This window comes from Calonectris borealis, chromosome 4, assembly GCF_964195595.1.
Source record: "Calonectris borealis chromosome 4, bCalBor7.hap1.2, whole genome shotgun sequence".
Classification (NCBI taxonomy): Eukaryota; Metazoa; Chordata; class Aves; order Procellariiformes; family Procellariidae; genus Calonectris; species Calonectris borealis.
The window spans coordinates 57,102,445-57,130,427 of NC_134315.1; the positions used below are offsets into that span (position 1 = coordinate 57,102,445).

General features: G+C 38.3%; 2 protein-coding genes across 2 annotated transcripts in view; both read right to left on the reverse strand.

Moving 5' to 3' along the window:
- Nucleotides 1–19,115, reverse strand: part of CENPE (centromere protein E) — a 38,346-nt gene extending 19,231 nt beyond the window's left edge. Inside the window, exons 1-24 of the mRNA XM_075149670.1 lie at nucleotides 18,947–19,115; nucleotides 18,508–18,599; nucleotides 17,595–17,684; nucleotides 17,398–17,516; nucleotides 16,203–16,322; nucleotides 15,257–15,338; nucleotides 14,991–15,058; nucleotides 14,844–14,915; nucleotides 13,184–13,235; nucleotides 12,275–12,362; nucleotides 11,932–12,058; nucleotides 11,127–11,246; nucleotides 9,662–9,820; nucleotides 9,163–9,307; nucleotides 7,756–7,850; nucleotides 7,378–7,434; nucleotides 7,130–7,297; nucleotides 4,849–4,923; nucleotides 4,471–4,593; nucleotides 3,973–4,107; nucleotides 3,190–3,367; nucleotides 2,578–2,732; nucleotides 1,230–1,544; nucleotides 98–409 (exon numbers count right to left, since the gene is read on the reverse strand). Coding sequence (XP_075005771.1) covers nucleotides 98–409; nucleotides 1,230–1,544; nucleotides 2,578–2,732; nucleotides 3,190–3,367; nucleotides 3,973–4,107; nucleotides 4,471–4,593; nucleotides 4,849–4,923; nucleotides 7,130–7,297; nucleotides 7,378–7,434; nucleotides 7,756–7,850; nucleotides 9,163–9,307; nucleotides 9,662–9,820; nucleotides 11,127–11,246; nucleotides 11,932–12,058; nucleotides 12,275–12,362; nucleotides 13,184–13,235; nucleotides 14,844–14,915; nucleotides 14,991–15,058; nucleotides 15,257–15,338; nucleotides 16,203–16,322; nucleotides 17,398–17,516; nucleotides 17,595–17,684; nucleotides 18,508–18,599; nucleotides 18,947–19,002 — 3,003 coding nt within the window. The 5' untranslated portion in view covers nucleotides 19,003–19,115. The remainder of the gene's footprint in view (nucleotides 1–97; nucleotides 410–1,229; nucleotides 1,545–2,577; nucleotides 2,733–3,189; nucleotides 3,368–3,972; nucleotides 4,108–4,470; nucleotides 4,594–4,848; nucleotides 4,924–7,129; nucleotides 7,298–7,377; nucleotides 7,435–7,755; nucleotides 7,851–9,162; nucleotides 9,308–9,661; nucleotides 9,821–11,126; nucleotides 11,247–11,931; nucleotides 12,059–12,274; nucleotides 12,363–13,183; nucleotides 13,236–14,843; nucleotides 14,916–14,990; nucleotides 15,059–15,256; nucleotides 15,339–16,202; nucleotides 16,323–17,397; nucleotides 17,517–17,594; nucleotides 17,685–18,507; nucleotides 18,600–18,946) is intronic.
- A 347-nt stretch (nucleotides 19,116–19,462) lies between these two features.
- Nucleotides 19,463–27,305, reverse strand: LOC142082481 (radial spoke head protein 4 homolog A-like). The gene is made up of 6 exons (XM_075150602.1): nucleotides 25,938–27,305; nucleotides 25,196–25,427; nucleotides 22,797–23,546; nucleotides 21,514–21,655; nucleotides 20,563–20,680; nucleotides 19,463–20,083 (listed from the first exon to the last, which is right to left on the reverse strand). The coding sequence occupies exons 1-6, from the start codon at nucleotides 26,204–26,206 to the stop codon at nucleotides 19,840–19,842; spliced, it is 1,755 nt and encodes a 584-aa protein (XP_075006703.1). The 5' UTR covers nucleotides 26,207–27,305; the 3' UTR covers nucleotides 19,463–19,839.
- Between the last annotated feature and the right edge of the window lie 678 nt (nucleotides 27,306–27,983).

A 27,983-nucleotide genomic window follows, 5' to 3' on the forward strand; every position in this document is an offset into this window, starting at 1 on the left:
CAAACCCCACTCCCCTATTTCAATATAGTTTATAAGTGGTTTTTACACTCTTCCCCTTAACAAGTATGGTCCATGTCTATAAAGGCAGAATTCCTACCATTGAAACAGTGTCCTTTATATCCTCTTTGAGTTGGTCTGTCTTAGCTTGGAGAGACTCCTCTTTTTGCTTCAGGTAATCTCTTTCCTGGATTAGAGTTTTTATTTCTTCCCGACATTCAGTAAGCTGCTGAAGAACTGCCTGGATCTCCGAATCCTTGGCCTCCAGTCTCAACTCTGTAATCTTTTCTTGCTCTTTTAATTGTTCCATTTCATTTAACTTCTGCTGAGTCCGAATAAAATCTTCTTTTACCTCAAGAAGCTGTTTGTGCTCTGCTGTCTTTTCTTCCAGTTCTTTCATTTTGCTAGAGAGCTTTAGTTTGTAAAGGAAAAGGCCAGACACTTTCATTGTAATGCATAAAACTGCATAATGTGTACACGTTCTCACAGAATCTTATATTAGCTTAGAAAGGGTCAGAGATGCTAGCTTTCAATGAGAGAATAGGAAGTTCATCATTTCACTTTAAGTCACTGCTTATATTCTTGCCCACATTAAATAAGCATTTGTTTATGGAACCTTCCTGTGGTTTCTCCTTAGCAGCAAAATTCTTACTAAAACGTAACACCACACATGAAACTGTAGCGTAGCTCAGGAATTATCAAATCCATAGCTGGAATATGACAGCCATATCAGTGCCAAAAGCCTTGTCAAAAATATGCATCTTTAGTTCCCTTTTCTTCTTAAATGTTTTTTTCCTTTCTAATTGCCCATTTATGCAGTGATTCTCTTTGGTTTGAAAGACCTTCTGTTTAAAAGACTCCAGTTCCCGATGAGGAAACTTTGTTTCCATGACTTTAGATAGAGTAGGTCATGTTTAAAAGGAAACTTGCATAATAAAGATATAACTTAAGAATGGGAAAAGAAGAATTAAAAGGTTCAAGTACAGAAGGAGAACATATAACCTGAAACAACATTTCTTTGCCTATGAAGGAGACTGTTGAGCTGCATAATCCTGCAAATTTATATACCTGGCATAGAATAATATCCACTCATACTAGAGGAATTTCAATAAGTGTTATCTTTATACCTTTAAGATTACTTCTCCAAAAAAGTTTTTTTTTTTTTTCTTTTTTTAATACTATGAATGAATTCTTTGTGCTTTATCTGTAAAAAGGAGCAAGCTGACACTGACCTCTAATTTCACTTCATCCAAAGTTGTTTTAGACTCTCGTGCTTCTTTAGATAGAGTATCTATTTGGAGCTTCATTTGTTCACTGTTTTCTGATGCAGCTACATATTTTTGCTCTAGTTCTTCATGAAGCTGTTTAAGTGCTATATATTCCTGATCAGACTTTACATATTTAAGTTGTGCATCTGCTAGATTGTCTTTTGATTTTCGAATTTCTTCAGTCATATGTTTAAGTCTAATTTCATTATCAGCTACTTCAGAAAGCAGCTTTTCTCTTTCCGATTTTAATAAGCGTAGCTCCTCACATTTTTCAAGAATCTGCCAACAGAAAAGCAGTATTAATAGCATTTTCTAAATCAGTATTTGTCATAGCTACATAATAAAAAATGTGTTCATATGCAGATATAGGCAAACACACAGCACAGTACATTGGGTTTTGCTTTGTTGGGGGGGAGCTGTCTAGCATACAATCCTTCAAAGAGAAGCAAGACAGACAAGCCCCTTTCAAAACCTTGAAACCTCTCCTCTAACTCTTTAGATGTTCTTTAAATATTTTCTTTTTCCTCTGTTTGAGCTAGGACTGGACTGATACTCCTAGCTATAACTCCTAAGCTGAATGTTTAGATGTATCAATACTTTCTTCATGATACAGAGTTTATAAAGTTGTTAACATCTAATTAAGTTTTGTTTACTAGTAGAAGTAGACCACTGGAAGGGTTTGGAACTTTTTACAATGCATTCATAAATTTGTGAGATTACTTGCCCTGGATAATTTTCACTGCACATACTTCGTAGCAGATATTTAAGGATAAAGAAACCTAGAAAGTGTTTGCAAACAAACCCTTTAGGACACATTTACAGCAAACTTAGTTTACTAAGCCCTGACATGTCAGGAAACATAAGAGAGTTTCCTTACAAGTTTTCCAGAATTTGCAAGTTAAATCTCTCACTTAAAGCAGCATTTCTGCTAAGAGGTCTTGAACTTTTCTCTTTGCTCAATTAGACAAAAATTCAGTTTTAGAACAGTAAACCAGGATCAAACACCATTATATATACACATACAGTTATCAGTGGTGACCATGGCAAATAGGCAGGCAAATGTTGGACTAGAAATTCCTGATTAATTATAGTAGACTTTGTGACTAAACACGTGATCTTAAATTTATTCCTAGGTGCAAATATTAAATACTTGAGGAACAATAATCTAATGAATTTAGTTGCAAAATCGCAGGTTATTTGATTCAAGACAACTTTTGGCTTTAAAACATATCCAATAGGCTTCCATTAATACTAACTGGTAAGTCAAGTACAATATAAAAACAATGAAAAAGTTAAATTTTTTTTTGTTTACCTCTTTCTGCTGTATCTCAACAGTATTTGGTAGAGACTGAAATTTTGATAGCTCATTTACTTGGTTTTGTAGAAGTGCATTCTCTTTCATTGCTCTTTCTAGTTCTCCTTTTAAGTCAGCTGCCTTTTTTTCCATCTCCACAAGGGAAAGCAGATCTAGAGAATTAACAAGTTTAGATTAACAGGAGAGTGTGAGAGAAGGAAAGCATGTTTTAAATTAAGCAGAAGATTTATAATGCATTCTGGATGTCATATCAGTATAATTCTAGGAAAGTATATTTTACAATGGCCAACAACTAAAAAATGAAACTACTGGTCTGTATTCGGTCATCACTTGTTAGGTTGACATCCAGTTTATTTTAGATTCTCCCTGATAGCCTTCATTAACTTTGTGCAAAATACAAAATATTCCATACATTGTAGTTTTCCAAATAGTTCAAGAAAGAGCTAAAGCAGTTACTATGTGTCAGCAGTACCAGATACTCTAATATTCTATATTGACACAAGCTCCAAGTATTTGAGAAAACAAGAGCCAAAGTATTCCCTATCCCCCCACCATTATGGGGAAAAGGGAGGAGAGGGGGAGGGAAAAAAACACCGCCTGAAACAGTACCTTTTGGAACTTTACCCTCCAACAGTGAAGTTAGCCTTGTGTTTTCTTGAAATACAGACTGCAACTCTTTCTGCAAGTCAGCTTGCATTTTTTTGGAACTCGCTTTTCCTGCTTCTATTTGGCTTTGATAGAACTGAACATCCCTTTGCATTTGCTTGTAATTATTTAAGAGTTCATCCTTCAGGAAAACAAAACAACATGCAATTCACACACAAAATACAAGTCTACTTGCTTCACATTTAAATATTGCATCTGTCACATTTCCTGTTGTCACTCTGAACAAATTTGGCCTTGATAAATATGGCAGAATAAGTCACGATTTAACAACTGCATTCCTCTCAAAGTCCTATAACAAAACATACCTTTACCTTAGAGGTCAGGGCCATAACTGCTTCTACTATTTTGTCTCTACTACTGCAAAGCTCAAAGTAAGCTCCATACCACTTTTCTTATTCTCTTTCGTTCGCTGGTAAAATTAGTTTGGAGTCTTATGTCCTAGTAACTCTCTAAAGACTGTGCATTTGCTCTCTGTCTCTACTGGTAAACCTAAAACTAACCACCCACTCCTGTGGAAGAAGCCTCTATTTTCTTTTATCTTTCTCCTGAAGACCCATTTTCCATGAATTCCATAATAAAAACATTACCTGGAGCATAAGTCATTAGCTTTCTCCAAACACTTTACCACATCTTGTCTTTATCGATTGCCTTCTTCACTAGTCTGGGAGCAGATAGGCCCTTAACAGCATTTTGTACAGCTATAAATACAGTTTAACAAGTACTTGCCATCTTCTCCTTCAGCTCCAAATTTTCAGTTCTGAGAAAAGCAGATTCTTTTTTGGCATCCAAGGCTATGGTTTCACTGTCTAAGAGGGATTTATTCAGCTGCTGAATTTCCTCCATTAGCTTATCAGAATCTCCCTGAAAAAGACAGATAAATACTCAAAGAAATCAAAAAATATATAGCCATAATAAAGCAAATGTGTTCATTATAATGTGGTTAAAATGTAGATACAGGATCAGAAAACTTGGCAAGTTTACTCTAAAAAGAACAGTAGCAGGCTCATTTGAGAGATGGGATAAAGAGCAGCATTTCCCATAGCTTTACTTCACCAGAGTACTGCCATATGATAATGTAGTAATTAGCATTTTAAGCTTTGTAAAAAAAATTTCCTAACATCTGTAGGGAAGCAGATTTCAATTATACCGAGGTTATACCTAAATTTAACCCACCTCCAACAAAACCAAAACCATCTTTCAACCCAGCAGAAAACTCAAATTTACCACTGAAAAAGATGTATCCTTTTTTTCTGCTCCTGCTTTCTGTAATTCTTCTACACGATTCTGTAGTATCTTTATGTTGTTCTCTTTCTCTTTCAGCTGTTCCAATTTGGAGTTTATTTCTGCCTAAAAGTTGGAGAAAAAAGGGAGAAGGAAGATTCTAGTGCCCAGTCTGGTTTTTCGGATAAGAATTTAACAAAAACCTGCTTTGTACATAGTAAGCATTCATGGGTTTTAGACATATCCTCCTTATAGCTGGTAAGACTAACCGGAGCCCAATGACATCTAGGTTGTTCTCAGCAGATACAGTATTTCAAAGATAAACAAACCAAGCACATTTCATACAAGTCTTATTGCATGTACATTCATGGACAGGCTCACCTCAAGTTCCTCATTGTACACTTCAGCATTTGAAACTAGATTCTTTAAGTTGGTAATTTCATGCATTAGTTGTATCTGTGGAGCAAATTGAAGCAAAATTGCAGAGCATGTTAGAAAGCACCCACACCAGTAGTTTTAGTTGCCAACACCATGAAAATAAGCAAGGTCTATCTTGTGTTTTCTTTTCTATTAGTAGGCAAACCATATATACACAAGCATATCTATTTAAACAGTACAAAGCAAGTTGCTACATATTCTTTCAAATGGATAGATGAGATGTAAAGCTCTGTTTTAGCTTCCCAGTAATTAGAAAGGATTCAAGTACAATTTAATCGGCAACAGCTTGAGAAGCAAGAGCAACGTGATAAAGCAATTAATGCAGAAATTGTACAGATATGATACTTCAAATTCTAGTCATGTTAAGCAGCTTTTTATGACATAGTGCAGATATTTCTGATTTAATCTATTCACTAACAAGAATGAGAAGGTGCCAAAATTGAGGTAAAGCAAGCCATAAACACATTCAATGGCATCCTCTGAAAGGAAGCACAAGTAGAAGACTAGGTAGAAAAAGCACTTCTAAAATTGAGGAACTCTTCTTTTGGTCTTTGTTAGAAAAGCTTTACAATAAGCACCTATCTACAACTATTTCTGTATTGTCACAAGCGTAGGTAACGAGAAAATCTGTAATTTTAAGATCAGTGAAAAGCTTTAAAATGAGCACTCTCCTGTGAGTACTTCTATATAGTTAGGAACATAGCGAGAAGAAAAACCAATCTGTAATCTTAAAATCAGAGGATAGCTGTAGAAGATATGGTACAATACTACTGTCAGAAGTAATTTAATGTCATTATTAGAATAATAGAGTTTACCTGTGTATATCTGTGGTGATTTAAATTGATGGATTTCAACTAATGTATTTAATGAATTATGTGACCTTTCAGTATTATTATAATTCGCCTGCTACATGGGTATCAACAAATGCTTACATTTTATGGACTGTCTTCAGATACATGTCTGAAAACATGAATCATTCAAAAAGCAATTCTTGTAATAGAAGCTACTTTAGAACATTGCATCTGTTATTAGATACAAAAACACTTTGCAGGGAAAACTGTAACTGAGGATTTATTAAATGTTGGCTGATAAGGAAGATAGCACAATTAGTCTAGCATACGAAGGGTCTTCTAAAAAGAATCTTAAATACAAGCTAAACCATAATCTATTATGGATCCATTTTGTTTAAGATCCATAAATCTTTGTAGGGAACACAATGGAAATGAAAGGTGATCTTGTTAAATTGTAACCTGAAACAACAATGCAAAAGGATGTAACTTCAGCTTCAACCTTAGTTTCATGGTCAGAGGATATTAAAGAGACTAGCACATACAAGTAATTTGCAGAGAAGGTATCAGGAAAGAAATGGAATAATACTTCCATGTCTCAATACCTCAAGTTGTTGGTTTAGGGGTTTTGTTTGGGGTTTTTTTTTTGTTGGTTGGTTGGTTTTTTGCACTGTAACTTATTTCACAGTCTAGCCCTTGGGCAGCTAGAACCTAATATAAGTAATACATATTTTAGGTTACAGAATCAGAGCATAAAACATTTGGACAAACAAGGTACATCTCCACTAACAGCACAAGGAGGTGAAGAGAACTGGAAGTCAGTATTTCCTATACATAAGTTATCCAGTAGGTAGGTTTACCTTTTCTGACTTGCTGGCACAAAATACAATGTTTTAATTTTCCACAGACATCACTATTCACACTATTATTTTAAAATATTTTATTACTAAGTTAAATAAGTTAAAAGTTAATGCTAATGTAGTTCAATGGATTACCAAAAGCCAGAGCTATTTTGGATTGTAAACCAGGATGTTTTGCACAAGAAATATGTGAAATACGGTTTAGCAACCATACTTTAACTTCAAAACAGTTCTAAAATGTATTTATGCAGCAAAACAACTGTCTCTTGCAGAAATCTAGAGTGATATTCAGATCATGCATATATAAAAATAATATATGGATACATATATACACACACAAATATACGTTTAGCCAGAATTTAGTATGTGACTCTCCAAAAATTTAAGGCTGAATTTACACTGTGAGTAAATCCAGTTTAAATCCTGAGTTCATTCATTCATTCTGTTGCTGAACGTAGCCTATAACACCATCTGTTTGTGAATCAACATCCAAGTACACATACACTGAATAAACTCTAGAAAACAGTTGAGCATAGAGAATTCTTATCTCTCTGTATTTATTTCAATGCACCTTACCTCATGATCTTTTTGTGTTTGCTTTTCCAGTGCTTCAAATTCATCCACTTCTATTTTTTCCTTCAGTTTCTCCTTCATTTCATTTATTTCTAATTTCAACTGCTCATTTTCCAATACTAGGTTATTAAAGTTAGCTTGCAGAACGTTGACCTCATTTACAGCAATATCCTGAAGAAGCAGCACAAGAAACTTTAGAAGTTGTTATTGGAATATCAATCTTATTTCTAGAAAATACAGAACAGATTTACCTTTTCTAGTGCTAATGCTTCACAGAGTTGCACAGATTCTTCGAAGTCTCTCTGAGTCTAGAAAAAGAATCGCTCTTGGTTAACTGATGTACAAGATCAAGCAAGTTTAGTAATGTATTCCTTGTTGCTTGCCCTTTCACGGCTAGTCCTGTTTAAATACCAAAGCTTACTGGATCATTAGCCACAAAACCATAGAATCATAGAACCATTCCACAACTTCACAGAGATGATCAAAAGACTTACTTTCTAACCAGTTATAATAATTCTCCAGACATATAGAAGAATATTGTGTTCTACAGAAGAGTAAGGCTGATCTTACTGAGAAGCATGTAATGTATATGCACTGTATTAGACAACCGAAATAGATTATAATGTTACCCAATTCATGTTAGGTCCAGCAGTCCATTCTACATCTGAAATTTGATCAGGAACCATCAGACATTGATTGTCATATTCAGAATTCTCTAACATAGCTGAAAACAAAGATGCATTAAAAAACACAGTAGCAGTAGATTTTAAACTGTACATCAAGAATTATTTTATCAAAGAGTTTTATCACATTGGAAACAATAATTCAATGGCAAAGATGGAGCACACTGAGTAGGATTTCCAAATCTCATGATTTTCTCTTACGAAAGGGAACAACACCGAAGTCTAGACCCTACACTCAGGCTGACCACCTTATCACAAGTTAATGAATACTAAACCAAATCCAGAATATATACTTAATTACAGACTAGGAAAAGTGTTTAAGTATCAAGGAAAGAACCACTCAACAGTATCCTGCAAGATTTAAAGAAAAAAGTGCCATCCCCCCACATATAGAAAAAAAATCCCTGACAATACACATACAAGCAGAAGGATAGGTAATAAGGCTGTAAGAAGATGCAGTTCAGTAACAATACTGTCCAATTATTCTCTTACCTTCAGCTCAACTTTTTGTCCCTCACTTTTCTAATAAGTCCTTGAATTTCTCTGTATTGCAATCTGATCTTTGAGTAATGACTTCCCTATTCTTGTTGAGGATTTTGGAATTTCATACACCCATCCTTTTTTTTCCCCCCTCCTTTTTGGGGGGAGAACACTGTTTGGATGGATAGTCTGCGTTAAAGAATAACTTTGGCTACTTTTACAAAAAACTGGGGGGTTGGGGTAGGCTGCATGGCAGAAGTATTTGTAGACCCTGCTTTTTACCTCACAGCTCTTACCTTTGGTTTTAATAAATTAAAAGCTCAATATCCAGAAGAGGTGGGACAAAAAAAAAAACCAAAACCCCAAACAATTTCCTTGGAAAGTGTGTACAGAGACATTTGGTTTTGGGGTTGGTTTTTGTGGTTTTTTTTGGTTTCGTTTGTTTTTTAAATTTGTGCTATCAGAGAGTCAACTTATTCCCTTTGGGAAATTATGTAATGCTTGCAAAGTTATCCAACAGGGATTTGGTACACAGTATTTCACCTGGGATAGTAAGACTCATGCTCCTGCTTTTTAAATAAAATGAACCTTATTTCCAGCACAAGAACTACCAGTATTATTGTGCTAAACGACTTCCCTTCCAGACAGCATTTTCTGCTGGCAGACAAATGTAATTTCCTTATAGGCTACAGGTAACTCTTTCAAAACTGGGTTCATGGAACATAATTTGAGTAATATAGTGCCAACTAAATGTAGCTTTTGTATTGTTAGCAAATTCATTTGCTTTTTAACTTAGATTTGTTAAAAGACGGATTATTTCTCATTTCAAAGCTGGTTTGCAGAGTTTCTTTATTTTTTCCCGAAGATACTTACAATCCTCCGTGTCTGGTAGTGCCGACAGAGACATTTTCATTTTTTTTGTTTCAGTCAGCCTTGGTTTTTCAAAGTCTTCAAAATAGCTCACATTCGCCTGGTTTATTTTACCAGGAGCCCAAGTAACTCTTCTTCTTCTCTTGGCCTTTAAAAAAGTATTTACAGAAAAAGTAATACAACCAAAGCACTAAGGAAAGACTAGATGTTGCATTAGGCAAGTTCTGTGACAGTACCAGCAGCTAACTAGACAGTGTTTTGCAGTTCCTTCAAAATTAAACTACAGCATAACAGTTTGAAAGCAAAAGTCTCCAGCAAGGCAACATAGAATTGATATTCACTCAGAAGTTATTTTAAAAGTTACCCCTTTAAAAATAAGAAAAATTATGTAAAAATTGCCTATCAAACTTATTCTTCATTGTCACTATAACCCTGTGTACTTAATATTACCTTTTGCAAAGTATTTCAGAGTTAACAAATAAGATCTAGAACAGGTGCTTACTTTAGCATTCTGTTTTGAGGAAAAGGAGGCAGAAGTCACCAGCATCTCAGTTAAGTTTCGTATCCTATCTTCCTGTACTTTCTGAAGAGAATTTTTTTCTTCCAACAGCTGGGCCAGTTGGTCTTTTTCCATTGCGTGAATTTGAGTCTTCGAAGACACCTTCCATAAAAAGAATATTAATTCATTTTAAGAGCACAAACTACTCATACAGAAGACACACAATTACTAATATTTTAAAACAACTACACACATATATTCTTTTAAGTCTGGAAGAGCTGTCCATAATCTCTAACAATGAAACTGACAGTTTAGTCTACAATTTACCTGTAGAGTTAGTTTTTAAAGGAGTCAAAACTCCCCGAAAAAAAAGCATTCTTTCAAGTGTAACATAGTTTAAGATGACCCTCCCATGATGCCAGAAGCCTGAAGCTCTTTGAGAACTAAAATTGAATTGTCAAATAACAGCAAGCTACTCTAATGCATGTGGTCTCTTAAAATTTGAAGTACTGAAAATTTATTCTGTTGTAAAGCAACTGCATTACAGTAGCTAGTTTTTTTGACAGCTTTATCATAAGGTTACAATACTTTAGAGTAATTCTAAGTTCACATAGGATTTTCCAACACACTTCTATACTTAGTACTTTCCTCACTACCTACTATCTCAGAAGATAGCAAACACACTTCTAGGTGTACAAGTTTATACTGCAAATTAATTATCTTTAGAAATAAGAGGTCAGTTATTTTTCCTTAAACTTTTCCTATGACTATTTTTTAATCTAAAAAAAAAAAGCATCTTTTGATGATTTAATTCATCAAAGGAGTGTATTCAGAATTGTGATTTTCCTGTGCTTTATCTTTTAGGATCTATGCTCTAGCAAGACTTGCAAGATTGCTTCTCAACTCCATAGATTTTTGGAGAAAGATGAACACATGAGACACTACGCTGTTTGGTGGGAAGTTACTATTATTCATTTTCTAAATGTATCTTCTGCCTATACATGACACAAGTTTTGCCAGTGATCTTACGCAGTTGCAACTTCTTGCAACTTAAACTGAAGTTAAACATCAGTAAGGGGGAAAAATATGAATTAAGTTGGAATCTTTAATCGCAATATAAGAAGTTACTGAATGTCAGTTAATTGTTCTTTTTGATCTGTGGCAATATAAAAGTGTGCTATAAGGCATGACAAATTTCTATTTCTTAAATACATTATCCTACAGAAAGAAAGCAATTCAGTTAGCTGATGTCATTCAGTGTTAGCTTTCACACAGATATGTTGACTCTTATCAGTTGTTCTAAACTTCACATCACCTTTTCAATTTCTATTCTTTCAATAGAAATGACATATCACTTTAAACAGTTTACCTACCCCTCCAAATTTAACTGGTTTTGGTTTAAAACAGAATGTTTCTAAATAGCTATCAGTACTAAGGATAGATTAATTTTAATAAGTTTATTACATACTTCCTCCAGCTGCTTTTTCAAATCCAGAATTTCTTTGCGATACCTCTTCAGGAGGGCATCATCATCAAGTACTTCATTGACTTTCGGAGTATTCTTCATTCTTTTGGCTGTATTGGCAAACTGGAAGAATATTCTCTCGTGGGCAATAGTTAGAGAACAAATACATCAAAAGAGTTATTCTGTCTCATATTTCCCAACAGAATTAAAGGGACAGTTTATTAGCTAGAAAGCAACATATAATAAAGGACACAAATATTTACATTTGTTTATTTTTCATGTATTCTAAGCTTTCAAAAGGTAAGTTTTCTTTGCTCGATATTAATACCTAAAAAGTGAAGCCTAACATTTAAGAAAAAATATACCAAGTTATTTTTTATTTAATAAAAAGCTCAAGAGACCACCAAAAAGGAAGACAATCCTACCTAAAGAATACAGTTCATGAATAGTTCAATTACCCTCCTTTCCTGTAGGACCTTTCTAACATCTTGTGTTAGCAAAGACTTGTACTTCTAACTGTGTTTGGAAAAGGCAAATAAGAAAACAGAAGTTATCTACTACCTGCAAGGTGAGAGAAGGAGCTTTGTTCCAACTGCCAGAAAGCTGCCAGTTAGACAACCTAGTACAAGATGACGATTGGGAAAAGATGCTATGTACAAAACAAATACTTCAAGTTCCAAGTCCACAGAGGACCTTTAGAAGATTCAAGTGACTACAGATCCAGCAGATTACATTTTCCACTCCTCCAACCTGTCTACAAGGAAGTCTTGAGTTAGAATAATGTTTGAAAACAGGTGAGAAGTTTTACCTGAAGAGTGCTGAGCGTTTCATCAAAAGAAACAGGAGTAATTGTACAAATAATAACCGTCTTAGCATTTCCTCCAAGGGAGTTCTGCAGAATTCGAGTCAGCTTGCTGTCTCTATAATTTATGAAGCTGATCAAGAAGAGGGAAGGAAAAAAAAAATGAAGAAAGAATTCATATTTTTGTACAGAAAAAACACAGTAAATATCTTTTCTAGAGGTAATATGTTATTTGAAAGTTACCTACATAAAATAGGATTATATATAAAGAATTTTAATTTTAGTTTACTAGTGACTTCTCTTAAAACAGGTATACAATTAAAACAGGTATACAAACACAAGTGCTTACCCAGAAGGGTCGTCACAAAGTTTTTTGATAACTTGACCCAGAATGAACAAGCTCCGGTTTATATTGCAGCCTTCTTTCAGTCGGACACCTAGGTATCACATAGCAATTTTTTTTTTTTTTGTTAATTTAAAACAACATTAAGATACATTTTCAACAGCTTTTGTGCTGTTATGCTCAGAGGGATTATTCAAGAGTTAAATCTCAAGTGCCACAATTCACTATGACCCATCAGCAGCCAGTACCAAATTCTTTATAATAGCCAAAATACATCAAAATAAGATAGTAATCTATCAGAAATAAACATTAATAATCTTTACATAGTAAGTAGCTGGGGCCATAAGAATTTTAATTTTGTTTCCTGTTTAAATTTTGCAAATGTCCATATTTACATGTTTAAGTATACCAAACCAGCCTTAGATACAACCTTTGGGTTAGCTATTCCTTGTAAGAGAGAATACTAACTTGTGTTCCTCTCAGATCACTTCTTTTTAATGATAAAGGCATTTTTGTGCAGCTTCATGGTGCCATTGTTAACAATCAAGTTCCTCTTAGCTAAAGAGCGAGACACCTATTCACTCTTCACCTTTACATATGAGTCCCTACAAGCTTCTAATGATTTCTTTACTACTGGCGAATCTTTACTGATTCATCTCAATTCTATTAGTTCAGTGCATGACTGTTGCTGGACCTGCTATTCTAGAAAAGCCGTATTATTACCAAATTGTTTGCACTTTACAGCATTTTCAGTATTTTCCTGAGTAGATCCTGCCCTATCAATGGGAAAAGACATTATTTATAAACAATAAGTAATACAATAGCACATAGATCAAATGCTTTCCTTTTTATCATAGTCTCTCATAAGGGTTAATTAACAGAAGTGGTCATAGGAGAGCCTCATTTAACACTCACCTTCAGATCCTGTTTGACTAGCTCTTTCACTGCCTGCCAGATCTACCAAGTTCTGCAAATTCATTAAATATTTCACAGGTTAGTTCTGAGGCAATTTAGTTTTAGATCCTCTTAATTCTAAATCTCTGCTAAGAATTTCATAAACTAAAGTTACACTTAGAAAAAAGCAAGAGTCATTATTGGAAGTAATCCATAGCTACTACACACATACCAACCAATACTTTCAAGGTACATAAGGACATGGAATAAGTTTGTATGAACTGTATTAATACCACCCTGAACAGTATTTCAAACCTGCAGTGCAATTCCCCCTACCCTCAGCAACAAAAAGATAAACATAGTTTCTCAATACAGAAGCATTAACTACAGATTCAAGCCGTAGAAAGCTTCATAGAATCACAGATCATCTGGTCCAATCTTTCAAGGGAAAGAGAGCCTAGATGAGATTATCTAGCACCCTGCCCTGAATCAGCTGTATGTCTCTCCTTGCCTGTCATTGTGGGGATAAGGAAATGAAGAAATTAAGTACCAGAGGAAAAGCCTCACTCAATTTGGTTCAAAGTCAACTGGAACTTTATAGCATCCCATAATGATTTGCCTGAGCAAGTAGCCTTCACTTTAATTGGTTTCTGTTTCAAAAAGGTAAAATCCTGTACTAAATCCACCAAGCAGCAACAGACTAAAAAGTCAAAAAACCCTCTGTCTCCCCCCTGTTAGTAGAGGTTACTATAAAGTCAGTTGGAACAGAGAGACAGGGTGGAGGGTGTGAGAAGAGTAGATCCCGTAAGCTATGGTGAGAAAAAAAAAGCGGGCAGTAGTTTGCTCAGATACTGCATGAGTAGTGTTTACATTCAGATGCCAGAGCTTTTTCACATGAAGCCAGAACAGAAAGCTCTTTCCACAATGCGATTGACTTAATGCTATTCCCAATTCTGAATAAGAGTGCTCATGCAGATTTTAGCAAGCTCAAATGCTTTCATATTGATTTCATTCCTCCAGTTGATTTGGATTCTTTCCTGAGAATCAAGGAAAGGCTGTATAGAGAAGGCTTCAGAAACCAAAACACTCCCCTAGAGGTCAGCATTGTATTCCCCCCAGCTTAGGATATTTCATATACTAGTAAACCCCCAAAGAGATGCTAAGTGGGGTTACTTTTGAAAAAAATGAATCTTCTGGCGATTGCAGCTGTAGGCCACATGTTCTTTTAACAACAACTAAATTTGAGGATAAGAGAAGCCTTAAGGTTACCCACTTTAGAAGTTATTTCATTGGGCTTGTCAGTGGTCAGGAACTGTGTGTAGGGGTCAGGAACTTGTCGGTAGGGGAAGCTGTATTTAACAAGATGCAAGAGCACTCTGACAATAGTCCCTTACGCTCCTGGGAAGGGCATAACACTCCCCAATCCAGCATGAATCGTCTAGGAACTATTCCCATGTCAGAATTCTCTTGGTGGGAAAATATCTTCTAGATAACACCCCAGGAGTCTCCCTCTATACAGATGATGAGAAACATGATTTCTGCTTAAGAAATGTCTGATAGAAGTTAACAACAAAGCATGCTTGTAATGTCATTACAGAGTAACATTCTTCTCTCAAACAAGCGGTAACAGTAAATTCTCTACTTAAATGCCTATTTAATAACTTTTTGGAGTATAGCTTACCAAGTGGGATACCATCACTGCTCCATCACAGTTTGCATTTGCAGGGTCACTTCGTTCTCTGCTTTCAATGATCTAGAAGAGGGTGCAATAAAGTTTTTGTCACTTCGAAAACAGTAAACCCCCTCCTAATAGTGAAACAGTTTTTACCATTCTGAAGATAGTGTGAGAACGGCTGCTGTGTTCATTCATTTTTGTCTCTCCATAATGGCGATTTTCTGTCAAAAAGCAATATTAGAATACTTCTGCTTATATTCTGATGAACTGGAGATAACAGACAAAAAGTACAATTTTAAAACTATCTGGAAAACATTGATTTCTGAATATAATCTCAAAGAAATACCCCATGATTCTAGATATATCCGATTCATCAATGCTTTTCTAAGATAGCAGCTGACATTGGCTAAACAACTTACTTTCTCCTTTTCTGATCCATTCCATAACTTGTTCTGGGGCAACCACCACCTCTTCAATCAGATCTTCTACATACGTATTCCTCTTAAAAACAAAAACAATAATAAATTTTACTGAGCTTTAAAACTCATTTCAATACATTAAGTTAACATTACCAGCAATTATTATGGTATTTATTCCAGTTTGCTTCCTTCTTAAAAGGAAGCAACATCAGTTGAGTGTCTTTTTACTCTGAATACAAGGAATGGGGACCTTTATCAGAACTGTAGCCTAAAGGCACAGGAATCAAACAAAGATCTAGAAAGTTTCCTAAAAATAAAACTGGTAAGGGAAATACCCTTCTAGACATTTTCTGAGGGAATCCGGGAGTATATTTCTCAGTACATGTTATAAGGCCATAATCATACAACTGATAAGTCTCCCTTCTTCCAAAGTTCCAAAAGCATTGATCATTTAGGGCATTGAAAGAAAAAAAAAAAAAAAAAACCACAAAAAAACAACAAACCACAAATTTTTATTATTTGCTACAAAAGTTAACGTAAAGAAACTGAAGATGGCATTAATATAGATTTATTTTTCCCTACTGATCATCTTACTGAATAGTTATAGTCTGATGGTTATTCTATGATTACAGTAAAAGAAAACTGTATCTACTTTGTAGATGATATGAAGATGGTATTAAAGTAACTCTGTATATCTGTTTAAGATTCTAACACATTGAGCTAGAGGCTTAATATCATGTTTGTAGAAGTTGTATTAGCTAGACAACTCCCAAGTATTCACCGTTGAAGTTAAATAAAATATACTATCCTGGAAAACCTAAGGGATAAGTCTACATTTACAAACATTTATAGAGGTAAACCAGCAACAGCACAACTAGGTGCCTCTGAAGGCTGCTTTTTTTTTTTTTTTTAAAAAACTCCAAGCAGATACAATACTTGCACTTACATTAACATCCTCACGAATTCCCAGAGGCTTCTTTTTCCTGGTATCACAAAGCAAATCTGTAATGGTTTCATTGTAGATTTCCATGTAAGAAACCCTTAGCAAGAATTCTCTATCTGGAATCTAATGTTCAAAGGAAAAAACAAACAAACAAACAAACACAAAACAGACTAATCAATGAACACCTTTTAATGCAAGTATTCTGAACTCATATGTTTGGATATCGTTCCACATATTTCTTTCCCCCCATCCTCTTTGCACATTAGCATCTACCAACACAAAACCATTTTTCTTCTATCCCATCTCTTTTCAGCTGCATTAATGGTATATCACTTTTAGTAGGTTATAAAAGATAACTGCCCGACAGAAGCGTGACAATAGTCACCTCACTTAAATGCCCTTTCCATATCTAATTTCCTCCTGCTTAGGCTTTTTCCTCTCTGTGTACCTAGTCTTCTCTCTCTGCTGGTTGCTTAGATTTACTTTGCTGCTGCTGCTTGTTCTCAGGAGAGAATACTGGGGTGAGGAAAGGCTGCACAATGGACTCAAAGACTACAGCACCATGGAAAGTTTTCTTGGCTTTAGTTATTTTTATAGACCCCCTAACGTACTCTGCACCTCCTCAAAGGAGCAGTGAACATTTCACATGACTGATAATGATTACCTGAAATCCTCAAGGCAGAAGCAAGTGCTCTGCAGATGATGTTTTGGAAATCACTGTTTTAACTTACACCTTCTCCTTATTTCCTATTAGCATTGAGCAATTAGCCTATGATTCTTTTGAAAGCCTGAAATAAGTAAATTTAGTGTCATATTCTTCCCACTAAAAAAAGTCTTTAATACTGTTAACTTTTTTAAAGTTTTAAAATAGCAGAATAAAGAACACAAAGCTTCACATTACCTTATCTGCCACATTAATAAGTGAATATCTATTTATACTTGTAATCAAGGTTTAGTATATTTTCAAGTTTAACAACCCCTCCTCAGTTTTGTTCTAATTTGATTCCAACTAAGAGTGTCCCATTATCTTTTTTTTTTAAACCACTCATATTTGCAAGGCTAGCAAAGCAAGTGCAACATATGGTCCAATATAAACTCCTTTCCTTCATAAGCTCCTTGATAGTAAAATTAATTTTTCTGTAACAATCACAAATATTACTAGTCCTTTCAGTCACTTCAATTTAATGGAATTGCTCACCTCACAAATAATTTTGAAAACATGTTGAATTGCCTTAGGGATAATGCCCACAGAATCTTCATTTCCCATCATTGTGTAGGTCTTCCCTGAAGCGGTCTGTCCATAAGCAAAAATTGTGCCTAGAAAGATGGTTAAATTTTACTAATTACTTATGAAATACATTACAAACAGGATTTAAACACAGTTTTAAAACTTACCATTATAACCTTGCACAGCTGACTGTATAATTGGAACAGCTACACCTTCATATAACTGCTGAGTGTTGTCACTTGAGTGAAAAACACGATCTTAAAAAAAATTAAAATAAAGCATGTAAATCCATTGCATTGCAAGTCAAAACCAAGCTGTCATCTTACTCGGTATTGCTGACTTCAAACCCAATAAATGGGCATCAGATTGTTTGTAGGATAATTCAAACATAAAATGTAATTGTGACAATACTAATGCAGGCTTTCTTTTTTTTAAAAAAGAAATATTAAACCGACAACCAAGAAAGATACAATGAACAGATAAGTCAAAAAAATTAAGAATGATGGACACAGTTAAATAGTCATCCCATTTAATCCTAAAAACAGTTATGGTTAGTTTATCTATGAGGATTGTAAGCCTGACAAGACAGGCTACTTTTAAATTCCTAGCCTGGAGCATGCTTTTATTGAACGTATAATTTGGGAAAAATCTTTGTAGTGGCTACATTCATATTAACAAGCAGAGCGAATCAGTAGGAAGAGGCTCAAAGTGAGGCAGTTAGTTGTGAGGATCTAACATCCACACTAGGCACTTTTTGGGTTCGGGTTCCCCCACCTCCTTCTCCCTAAATGCTCCGGACTAGCCCTAGTCTAGTCCATTTGTAACTGGACAAGAATCATATGACAAGAATCCAGCTCGTGTTCCAAAATCACTCTACTAGAACAGAGAAAGCAACATCCATCAGGAAGCTGACTTCAAAAGCACATTCCTGGTACTGACTAAAACCAAAATCCTGTGTGCCCCAATGACACTCCTTCAAAATTATGAAGTTGGAAAAAAAGTTCAGGGACGTTGCAAAAAGCTAAGGTCACTGATGTTAGCATAAGCATCAAAGTAAAACAATTGCTTTCATATTCTTACCATAACTGAATACTTTTGTACCATTCACTTCGGAAATGGTATTATTTTCACTCTTCCAGTGGAGTGACACTTTATCTTCTAGAGCATTTTCTCTAAAAGAAGAGATATTCTGTTAACTTTATTAGGTTAGGACTCTGCTCCTATAACGCGGGTCTACCCCCTTACCGCGAGCACCTCCCTCCCCCAGGCTCTCGCCAGCTCCGTTTGTTCCGGCTCTCTCCTTCCTCTACGGGGACAGACGCCGCATTTATGCATTTATGCTCCCGCCTCCCCCGCTTCCCCCGAGGGCGGTAGCGGCGCTCCCGGGGGTCCTGCTGAAGATGAGGGGGGCACAGCAACACCCGGAGAAGCCGAGGGACCGCGAGGCCGCGGGCAGCACTGCAGCCTCCCCTCAGGCCGGGGACTCGGGTGCGGCCCTCCCACCTGGACGGAGCCTCACCTGGCGATGAGCGGCCGCACACGCACGCAGACCGTCACGGCTCCCTCGTCCGCCATCCCCCGGCCGCTGGGCGCGAGGCCGCGCTCCCGGGCACGCGCCGCCCGTGACAGGCAAGCCGCTCACTTCTTTCTCGTCCGCCCGCACCCAGGCGAGCAACGCAGCAACCCAACCGCCACCCGCGTTTGAACTGCTCCCGAGGCCGCTTCCTATTGGCTCGCGCAGGGCGGACGCCACGGCGGAGCGTACCACGCGCCAACAGCTGACGGGGGGGAAGGGGAAGCGTAGTGAGGGATAGATGGCTGAACAGCCCGCAAGCCGTCCCGCGACACACTCCTGTCTGTCGAGAGTCCTGCGATGGTGCCGCCCAGGGCTGTGGCGCCGTAAGGGTGGCGCCGGCCGGGGGGCAGTGGCCAGCCGCGGGAGCGCTCCCCTCGGCGGCATCGTCACGGAGCACTCGGCCAGTGACTTAATAGGCTAGCTACTGAATTTAAGTAGTATACTTCCACACGTAAATGTGACGTTGTTATGTAATTATGTTTATTTTTTTGGTTTAAGAAAAATTTATCTAGGTGTTGAAGTGCGGGTTAGAAAAACAATGTGAAGGTTCGGTGGACGGTAGTTAAGTTAGTTCAAAGCAGTATTATTTTAGGAAACAGAAGCAGACTCTGTTTGCTTACTCCTCTAAAAAAAGGCAACTTTATTGTGCTGTCTCCCAGTGAAGGCAATGCAGCCGTCATGCCAGCAGAGGGGAAGGTAGCTGCAAAGAAGAGCCTACAGAAATCAAAAAAGGCATGCTCCAGTTGCATTTCTTTTAACGTCAACTAATTAATGACAAATTTATGAAAATACTATTCATGTTTAAACTTTTAAAATAATAATGTCCCCCCCCTATTTTAATCATCATCCTCATCTTCCTCATCCTCATCAACATCTTCCTCATCTTCCTCTTCCTCAGCTGCAGCTAGGGCTTCTTCCCTCGCAGCCTTGAAAGCCAGTTCCTCTTCCAGAGTGGGGTCTCTTGTCTCAGCGATTTCTGGCCCGCTGGGGTATTCCGCTTGCACTGGCGGAGGCAGTGCGGGAATGTGGTTCTCTGGACTGTATTTGTGACCCCAGCCAAAGTAGATGTTATCAAATTTCCTGAGAAAAGAAAGAGAAAGATCCCACATTCTCCCCCAAACAAAACATCAGTGGAGATACTGCCAGGCTTCCCTACTCTGCTGTGCAAAAAGTCACTGTGGTGCAGATACCACAGAAGTATTTAAAAGACAGTACCGTGTGTAGTGGAAACGAATGGACATTAGAACCACAGAATGTAGCTATTTTTGTAAAAAGTACCACAGACTCAAGAATATAGGTTTTAAATTGACTATGTCCAAATACTAACTGGATGTTTACATCCATTAACTATACTAGCCTTTCCAATGATTATTCATTTGCTGTCTTAAATACATACTTCCTCTTGCTGTACACATTTAAGTGCCCTTCTGCATCAGTCTCCGGAACAGTTAGAATCAGTCAATGAGTTAATAATAAAGCAACTCTGACTTCATTAGACAGGTATCTGTGTTTAGCATCATATACAGTCTGTGTTGTAACCATGTCCACTAGCTACTCACCTGCCAGACGCAAAGGCATATGCTCCGGGCCATCGGTTAGACTGGAGGATTGCAACAGCGTATTGCGGGATCAGGTTTGTAGAAGCCTCAGCTGTCCAAGCAGGGATGTTCTGAATTCCTGGAGGCAGCCAAACACACACAGTCTGTGAATAAATTGACTTAACAAGCCTCTACAAAATATTTAAGACTGAGCTACAAGACTTTCACAGAATTCAAGCAATGGTTATAGTAAGTTGCGTGTTAGAAGAGCCGGAAGTCAGAAACAGTAAATGTAGGCGCTGTATTCAAACAGGTGGTTTAGAGGTATGGGTAGCTAGCACAGGAATGCTAATAGAGCCATGTACAGAAAAGATCATGCTCCTGAAACTCAGTAGTACTCACTGCTCTTTCTTTTGTCAAGGACTATTTATCACTTATGGATAAATTACAGTTATATTTCACCTTGATCAAAGAATGGAGAGTAGGAAAATAATTTACTATTGATGTAACCTAATACTCAGGTTCCCATATTCCCATGGTTTGCTGCAGTAATATGCTACAGGATCTAAATTCTTATTTGTATATCTATGCATGTTTATACGTATATCTATCTATTTATTTACACATGCACACACACTTTTTTTTATCTAAAAAGATGATGGAAAAATAGCTGAATGTATTTCATGTAGTGAGCTGTCTTGAACTTGCAGTAGCCTGACAAGTTTGAGGTATTTTTTCCCTTCGTTCTCAACAAGATTGTTAACTAGTAAACTCAATTATTTCAGTTTTAATGTCAATACTGTTAACCATTTTGCTTTTGATCAATTTTGTAAAAGAATGTGCTTACCCTACAGGGGCAAACTATATTGCTCCATGAAGTGTCAGAGACCTATAACTTCAAATATTTACTATCTAAATGCTAACATTCCTAAGTGGCTCTCTGTTAAAAATTTCATATTCCATGAAGAATACCTTCATCTTCAGAGAGTGGAGTGAGAAGAGGAGGTCCTATTTCTTGCTGTAGTTCATTTGGCTCCTCTGCTTTCTCCTCCTCTTCATCTTCTTCTTCTTCTTCCTCTGATTTTTGAAAAGGATTAAGCCAAACACAGCGACCCTATAATTGATATGGAAAAATAATAAATACATGTAACAATCACTGAAGGGATGCAAGCCAGTTAAAACAATTGGTTCAGGCACACACACACAGAGTTAAGGGACGGGGGGAAGAAAAGAAAAATATATATTCTGTAATTGGTATGTTGTTGGCAGAATATTGTATCCTCTTGGCAGAGTATTTCCTATATCCCTCTTTCCTCCCTCATCCCTGCTTACTATTTCAGAATAACTTCATACCTCTCTCATCAGCTTTTTGTTATTTTGTAGTCTTCAGTTCCTTGCCAGTTTGGTTTATATCCTTGCTAGATTACCAGTTACTGCAAACTAAGAGGCTTAACTTACGGACACTGCCCCTTCCTTTTAAAGTCTGCCTTGTTATTTAGCTACCAGTCAGAGGAACATAACAAAATGTTCTTAAGATTCTAATGCATACAGATTTTATTTTTACAACTATTGTTTTGCTGGTAATAATTTTAAATCTTATTTCCTACCATTTGCTGTTATTTTACACTAGCATTCTTGCATTGGTAGACTGGCCAGCAAGTCATCCAGCAATGATCATCAAATTAGTAACACCTCTTTCCAGACTAGCCTGATACCACAAGCTTTTAAGCTTTTTCATTTGCATGTTTCACAGCAGAAAGTAGGCAACAAAAAGAAAACCCCAAGAAAACATCGAATAAGTTCCATTTAGCATACCATCATAAGCTATCTGCATTTTAGCATCCTACCCAAGAAAAAAGAATTTAAAACATTTTTGTCAAGTAAGGACTTCAAAAGAGAAAACCTAATATAGAAGATTGCCAGAAATTATTGTTATCTATCAAGGCCTAACTCCACACTGTTATCTAAAGATAGGTTTCAATCTCAAGAACACACCATTGAAAAAAGTACTAAACCTAGAAGGTTCCTAAATATATATATAAAAATATATAAAAATATATGCTATATGTAAATATGTGCAACGTATTTATATACTATATAAAATATATTTTCTGTAGAAAAATATTTCAGTCCAGTACTATTTCTGGTGAATAGTTCAAATGCGCGGGTAAGGAGTTTCATTTACAGTCTGAAACCCTACAAGTACTACAGTGTGAATGGTATCCGAGGTCCACGGGAGCTATGCCAGAACATACCTGGTTTAGAATACTCTGTCCATGGTGTACCCATGCGGAGAGAGAACCCACCATTTCAGCCACAGAAAGGGGCTGAAAATCGGGGTTTTCTTCATATGTATCTCTTCCTCCTCCCTCCTCCTCCTCTTCATCTCCTTCTTCCTCTGCAAACTGGTAAAATCCAATGGGAGAGATCTGGGTTCCTGCCGAGATCCGAGCTATCTGTGCACGCAGGTAATTGGCCTCATTTCCAGGGAAAGGAGGAAAGCTCACAACAGGAGCATCCAGCCTACCAGTGAAGAACTTCTTGATTTTCCTGGCACAGACAATCTGGGCTGGCGTCACTGGGGGCAACTTCACCCAGGGTTTGCCTGGCTCATTACAGACAAAGTAGACGTATTTATTAGCCCCAGTTCCATTTTCTTCTTTTGGGATGACAGGTGGGGGCTTATAGGTGGACTTTGGTGGTTCATCTTCTTTTTTCTCATCTTCGTCTTCGACCTCACCCATCCCTTTCCCTCCTTCCTCAATAACTTCTTCCTCTTCTGTTTCCTCCTCCTCTTCCCCCTCATGGTACTGTACTTCAGCTATAATATAGTTCATCTCCAGGCCCAAAATTTTGCCCCAGAAGCGACAGGTCTGGATTGGCTGAACACTAATTAGTTTTTTAAGGGCAAGGAATATGTGATAGAATTCATCTTTGCTCAAGCCAATTCCAGCCTGTTCAAAATAAAAGGCTGTTTCCATCACATTAGGTAGAGGGGTCTCTCCCTAGGAAAGAAGACCCGGAGTTAGAGCTAAAGAATGGTATAATTATCTATTTGAAAAATTAAACACGTTATCCACTGAATGTTATACTTCACTCTCCTATAGTGCCACTCATTGTCTCAAAGTGCTTTGCAGACATTCATTCACTACATCTTCCACTATCATTTAGAAAAATTAAAAATGCCATTTTAAGGGAAAGAAGAGAACCCAGATGAACTGCAGCTTTTAGAATACGGGATTTCAAAAGTCAAACTCACTTTTAATTACTGCAAAATAAGGAAAGTCAGAATTCTTACACAGGATCTACAAAGGACTTTGGTGCCAGGGCATGTCAGCTACGTAAAAGGCCCTGATGCCCGCAAACAGTGTGCCTGTGTTTTCTTGTGTTTGTGACAGACGCATTTGGGGAAAATATAATACACATTTTATATATTTAGACACCAGACCAGCACTATTTCTCTGGAGTGAATGTTATTCTTTTGAAAACCTTGGCATAAAGCTCCCTGTATTTTTTTAAAATACTGGTCCCTGCTCTTACTGAAGTCCATAGTAAGACTCCAGCTGGCTTCAGTGGAAGCAGAAATAGGCCAATAATGAAGATTTTGTTAAGTATTTCCATTCGCTTTATCACCCCTCGGTCATTTCATGGGAGTAGGTGATTATATCACACAGACAGAGACATTAGGAGTTGTACACGGCAAGGTAGGGAATTTGGAAAAAGTAGTTCTAGTCTCGTATGGAACTTCTTTGGCCCTTCCAGGTTTCTTATATCAAAGCAAGATAGACAGGAGTATGAAAAATTCAGAATTCCTTTCTGAAATACCCTACTTTTTTCCATTTTTACCATCGTATACTGTTACTGTAAAATAAGTAATAGGCTATGGAAAAGATGAAAGACTCTCTCTTCTGTTGTTAGTATTTGTATTCTGCAATGGCAATTCATTTGAGTATATACTGGTAACTTCGTATGAAAATCAACATGTTGTTGATTAGTTTCCCTTGGTTATTATAAGAATTCTCTTAATTTTTCATTGGGTACAAATGCTTCTGCATATAAGCAACTGAATACTGAAAAATCCCCGGTTTTAAGAAATGGCTTTTCAATTCTAGTAGTTCTTCATTATAACCCTATTTTTTTTTAGTTGGAGAAGGACAGACTGGAACCACAGCTGGAGCTGGAAGGGTCACAAAATTCTCCATTTTCTATTTTACAGTAGCAGCTGTGCACAATATTCTCAAACTGGTGTTCAGAATTACGGTCACTTTAGGTAAAGAAATGTCACTTTTAGATAAAGAAAAGAAATTTGGATGCAATGTTCCATGTTGAACTGGCATGTGGGAGATGTAAACTTTACTTTCTGTTCATCATCTCTAGAACATCTATGATTTTAAAGGCTCAGGATATTAGATTTACTACAGGAAAAAAATCCCAACTAAGTAACCAGATGGGTTTTCTTCTTCACAACTAGACATGGGACCAACTCAACTATGAAGAGGGTACATAGTACTGTGGCTGCAATTATTTATTTGATCGTGAGAGGCAATACTACAGGGGAGATTACAAATTCCTCCTTTCCTCCTTTCCCTTCCCGCCATTCTCCCACCCATTCCCTGGTATATATGATATCTATTTTTCTCTGGTAATAACTCACTATCTCTTCTTCTAGTTCTTCATCTCCTTCTCCATTTGCCCTGAGGAACAAAGCTTTATGCTTTTCTGCAGCTTCAAATGTTGGAAGAATCTCATGTTCATCTCGAAGAGTGTCCATTTTTTTCTGAAACTGAGCCCACTTCACATCCTTGCTGATATTCTCAATTATGTCTACTGCATTTGCGGGCTGTTCATCTAGGATCTTTGTTAGCATATTAGCAAGATGATCATATCTGTCATATAAATGAAAATATTATTGGCCTACTATACAGAAGTCTTAGAATATTATGTTTTTAATACCAAAAGTAGAAGCTAATTACCTGGAGCTTTGGAGAAATCGTGGGAATAGTTAGATGAAAGGGGATCATAGAGCATTAGGGGAAACTAGACTTGAAACTAGCCTGATTATAATATACTTAGGAGCAGTCCCATCTTCCAGTTTTGGTATATACTGCACCTGCCTCAGGAGCTGAAGCTGAATTTAAACTTGCTCTTAATCAAATCAATTTCCCTTTGAACTCTATATAAATTCCCTCAGGAATTTTGGTTCTGAAAGATGTTGGACACACGCAAGTATCACATAGCGATGAACTATTGCATTTATAACATATTCTCTGATTCTATACATACCTCCCCGGTGTCCCTCCCTTTCTTAACATAACCCTTTGCCCTCTTACCAACACTGCTTTTCTCCTCACTCATACTTCCTACCCCTTTCAATTGTGTCCCTTTTTCAGACTTACAAGTTCAGGCCAGATGTTGTGCTGCTCTTCAGTAAATAGGCTTTTGCATTCTGAATTGCCAGCATTCGGGATTTGGGATCGGGTATCTGATCATCATATGGACTGTATCCTGGCTGATAGAGACCATAACCTGGTTCATGTGGCTGATAGGGACCATGCCCATGTTGATAGGCTTGATAGGGATCTTGTCCTGCTGCATATGTCTGATAGGCACTTTCTGGTTCTTGTGTTTGGTAAGGGTCTAATCCTAGTGCAGATGACTGATACATGCTTTGCCTTGCCTCCGGTGCCTGATGATGAGAGTCTTGTCCCAGCGTGTATCTCTGGCTGATGTTTATTTCTGGCACCTATAGCTTGTACGAGGCTTGTTCTGCTCCCCGTGGATGATAGAGGTGTTGAATTGGGGTCTGTGATTGATACGGTGCTTGTCCTGGTGCAAGAGTCTGGCCGACACTTCCTCTTTGGTCTTGTGCTTGGTAGGGATCTTTGTCGGATGCACGTGGCTGATAAATGCTCTTTCTCAGTCCTTGTGGCTGATCAGGCCCTTGCCTTACCCCCTGGTATTCATAGGAAGCTGGTCCCGGTTCTGACTGCTCAGGCTGATAAGGGTCTCGTTCAGGCTCAAAGCCCTTAAAAGGCGGCTGCCCGCGGCCCCGCTGAGGAGGGTGGGAAGCGTACGGCTCGGGCCGGTCGGGGCTGCGTCCAGGCCACAAGAGCTCCCTGAGGCCTCGCTCCTGCCCTTCCCACGGGACAGCCTGGGGTGGGGGCTCCCCGGGAGGCTCGGCCAGGGCCTGGGGCACCGAGACGCCTCTCAGCCGCCGTTGGCTCCGCTCGTCGCGCAGCAACGGCTGCCGCCCGCGGGGCGGAGCGTCGCCGAGGTAAACCTTGCCGCCGTTGCCTGGGGCGCCCGGCGGGGCGGTGCCAGAAGGGGTGGGCCCGCGGCGGGTTTTCTGTCGGGACTCGGCACTACCGCCCTGTATCTCCGCGCGGTCGGGCAAGGGGTGGGGGCTTGTCCCCGCGCGCTAACCGCGCCCGCTGCAGCCAGGGCCCTTGGGGGAGCGGCGGCGGCGGCAGAGCGGGGCTGAGGGAGGCCGTTGAAACCGTTGGTGGAGCCCCGCGCGCCGAGGCCAGCGATTGAAACCGCTGGAGGCGCCGCGCGGGGGAGCCGCTCGGTGGCGGGGTGGGCGTTGGAGCTGCCGCTCCCGCTGCGCCCGGGTGCCTCCCGTCGCCCGCTGTTACCCGGCGGGCAGGGCTGTGTGCCGTTTGCGTCGCCGCACGCTGAGGAACAGCAGCTGGCTGGGAGAACGACCTGATCTCTGAGGGGGCCGCCGTGCCTGCCAGCTTTCCTCAGCGCCGGGCGGGAGACGCAGCGTCTCTCTGAGGGGGCTGTCACTGTGGGCGGGCCTCAGCGGAACCGCCTTCAGCGGGCTGGGGCGCTCCTGCTGGGCTCGCTTCCCCCAGCCCAACGGCCTTGGTGCATTTGCTAGGTGGGAAATCCCAGCAAGCTGTTACCTCTTTTTCTAGAGGGGTTTTCAAGCCCTGCTTGTTTCCTTTCAGCATGACCCACAAGCCGTGAAGTGCTGTTAGTACTCTGTCTTGTGGTACAAGAATCTTTCAGGTGTCTGCTGAGAGCAGAAGAATGGGTCTTCAAAAGCTTAATTTTGATTTAAAAAGAAATGTGACATTCATTTGCCTTCATTGCTTTCTGTGCAGTAGAAAATGCAGTTTAATCTTCTGCCTTTTAGTAGTGATATATCATGCTATTGCTATAAGGTACAAAGTTTTTTCTTTTGGGGGGGAAAAAAATTGTTAAATCTGATGATTACTTTAAAAATTGTATTCACAAATCCAAGGAAAAAAAGCAGATGTAAATTAAGTTGGAATGAAGGTGTTCTGATAGAAAATAGTTTTGTCATGTGATGCTATCAGTGCTAAGGAGACAGCTGGCTGTAATATGAGTAACTTCTGTTTGCAGCAGTATTCAAACACTAAAATATGAAGGATGAATATCTCATTAAAGAGGAAGAACCTGCTAACTTCTATTAA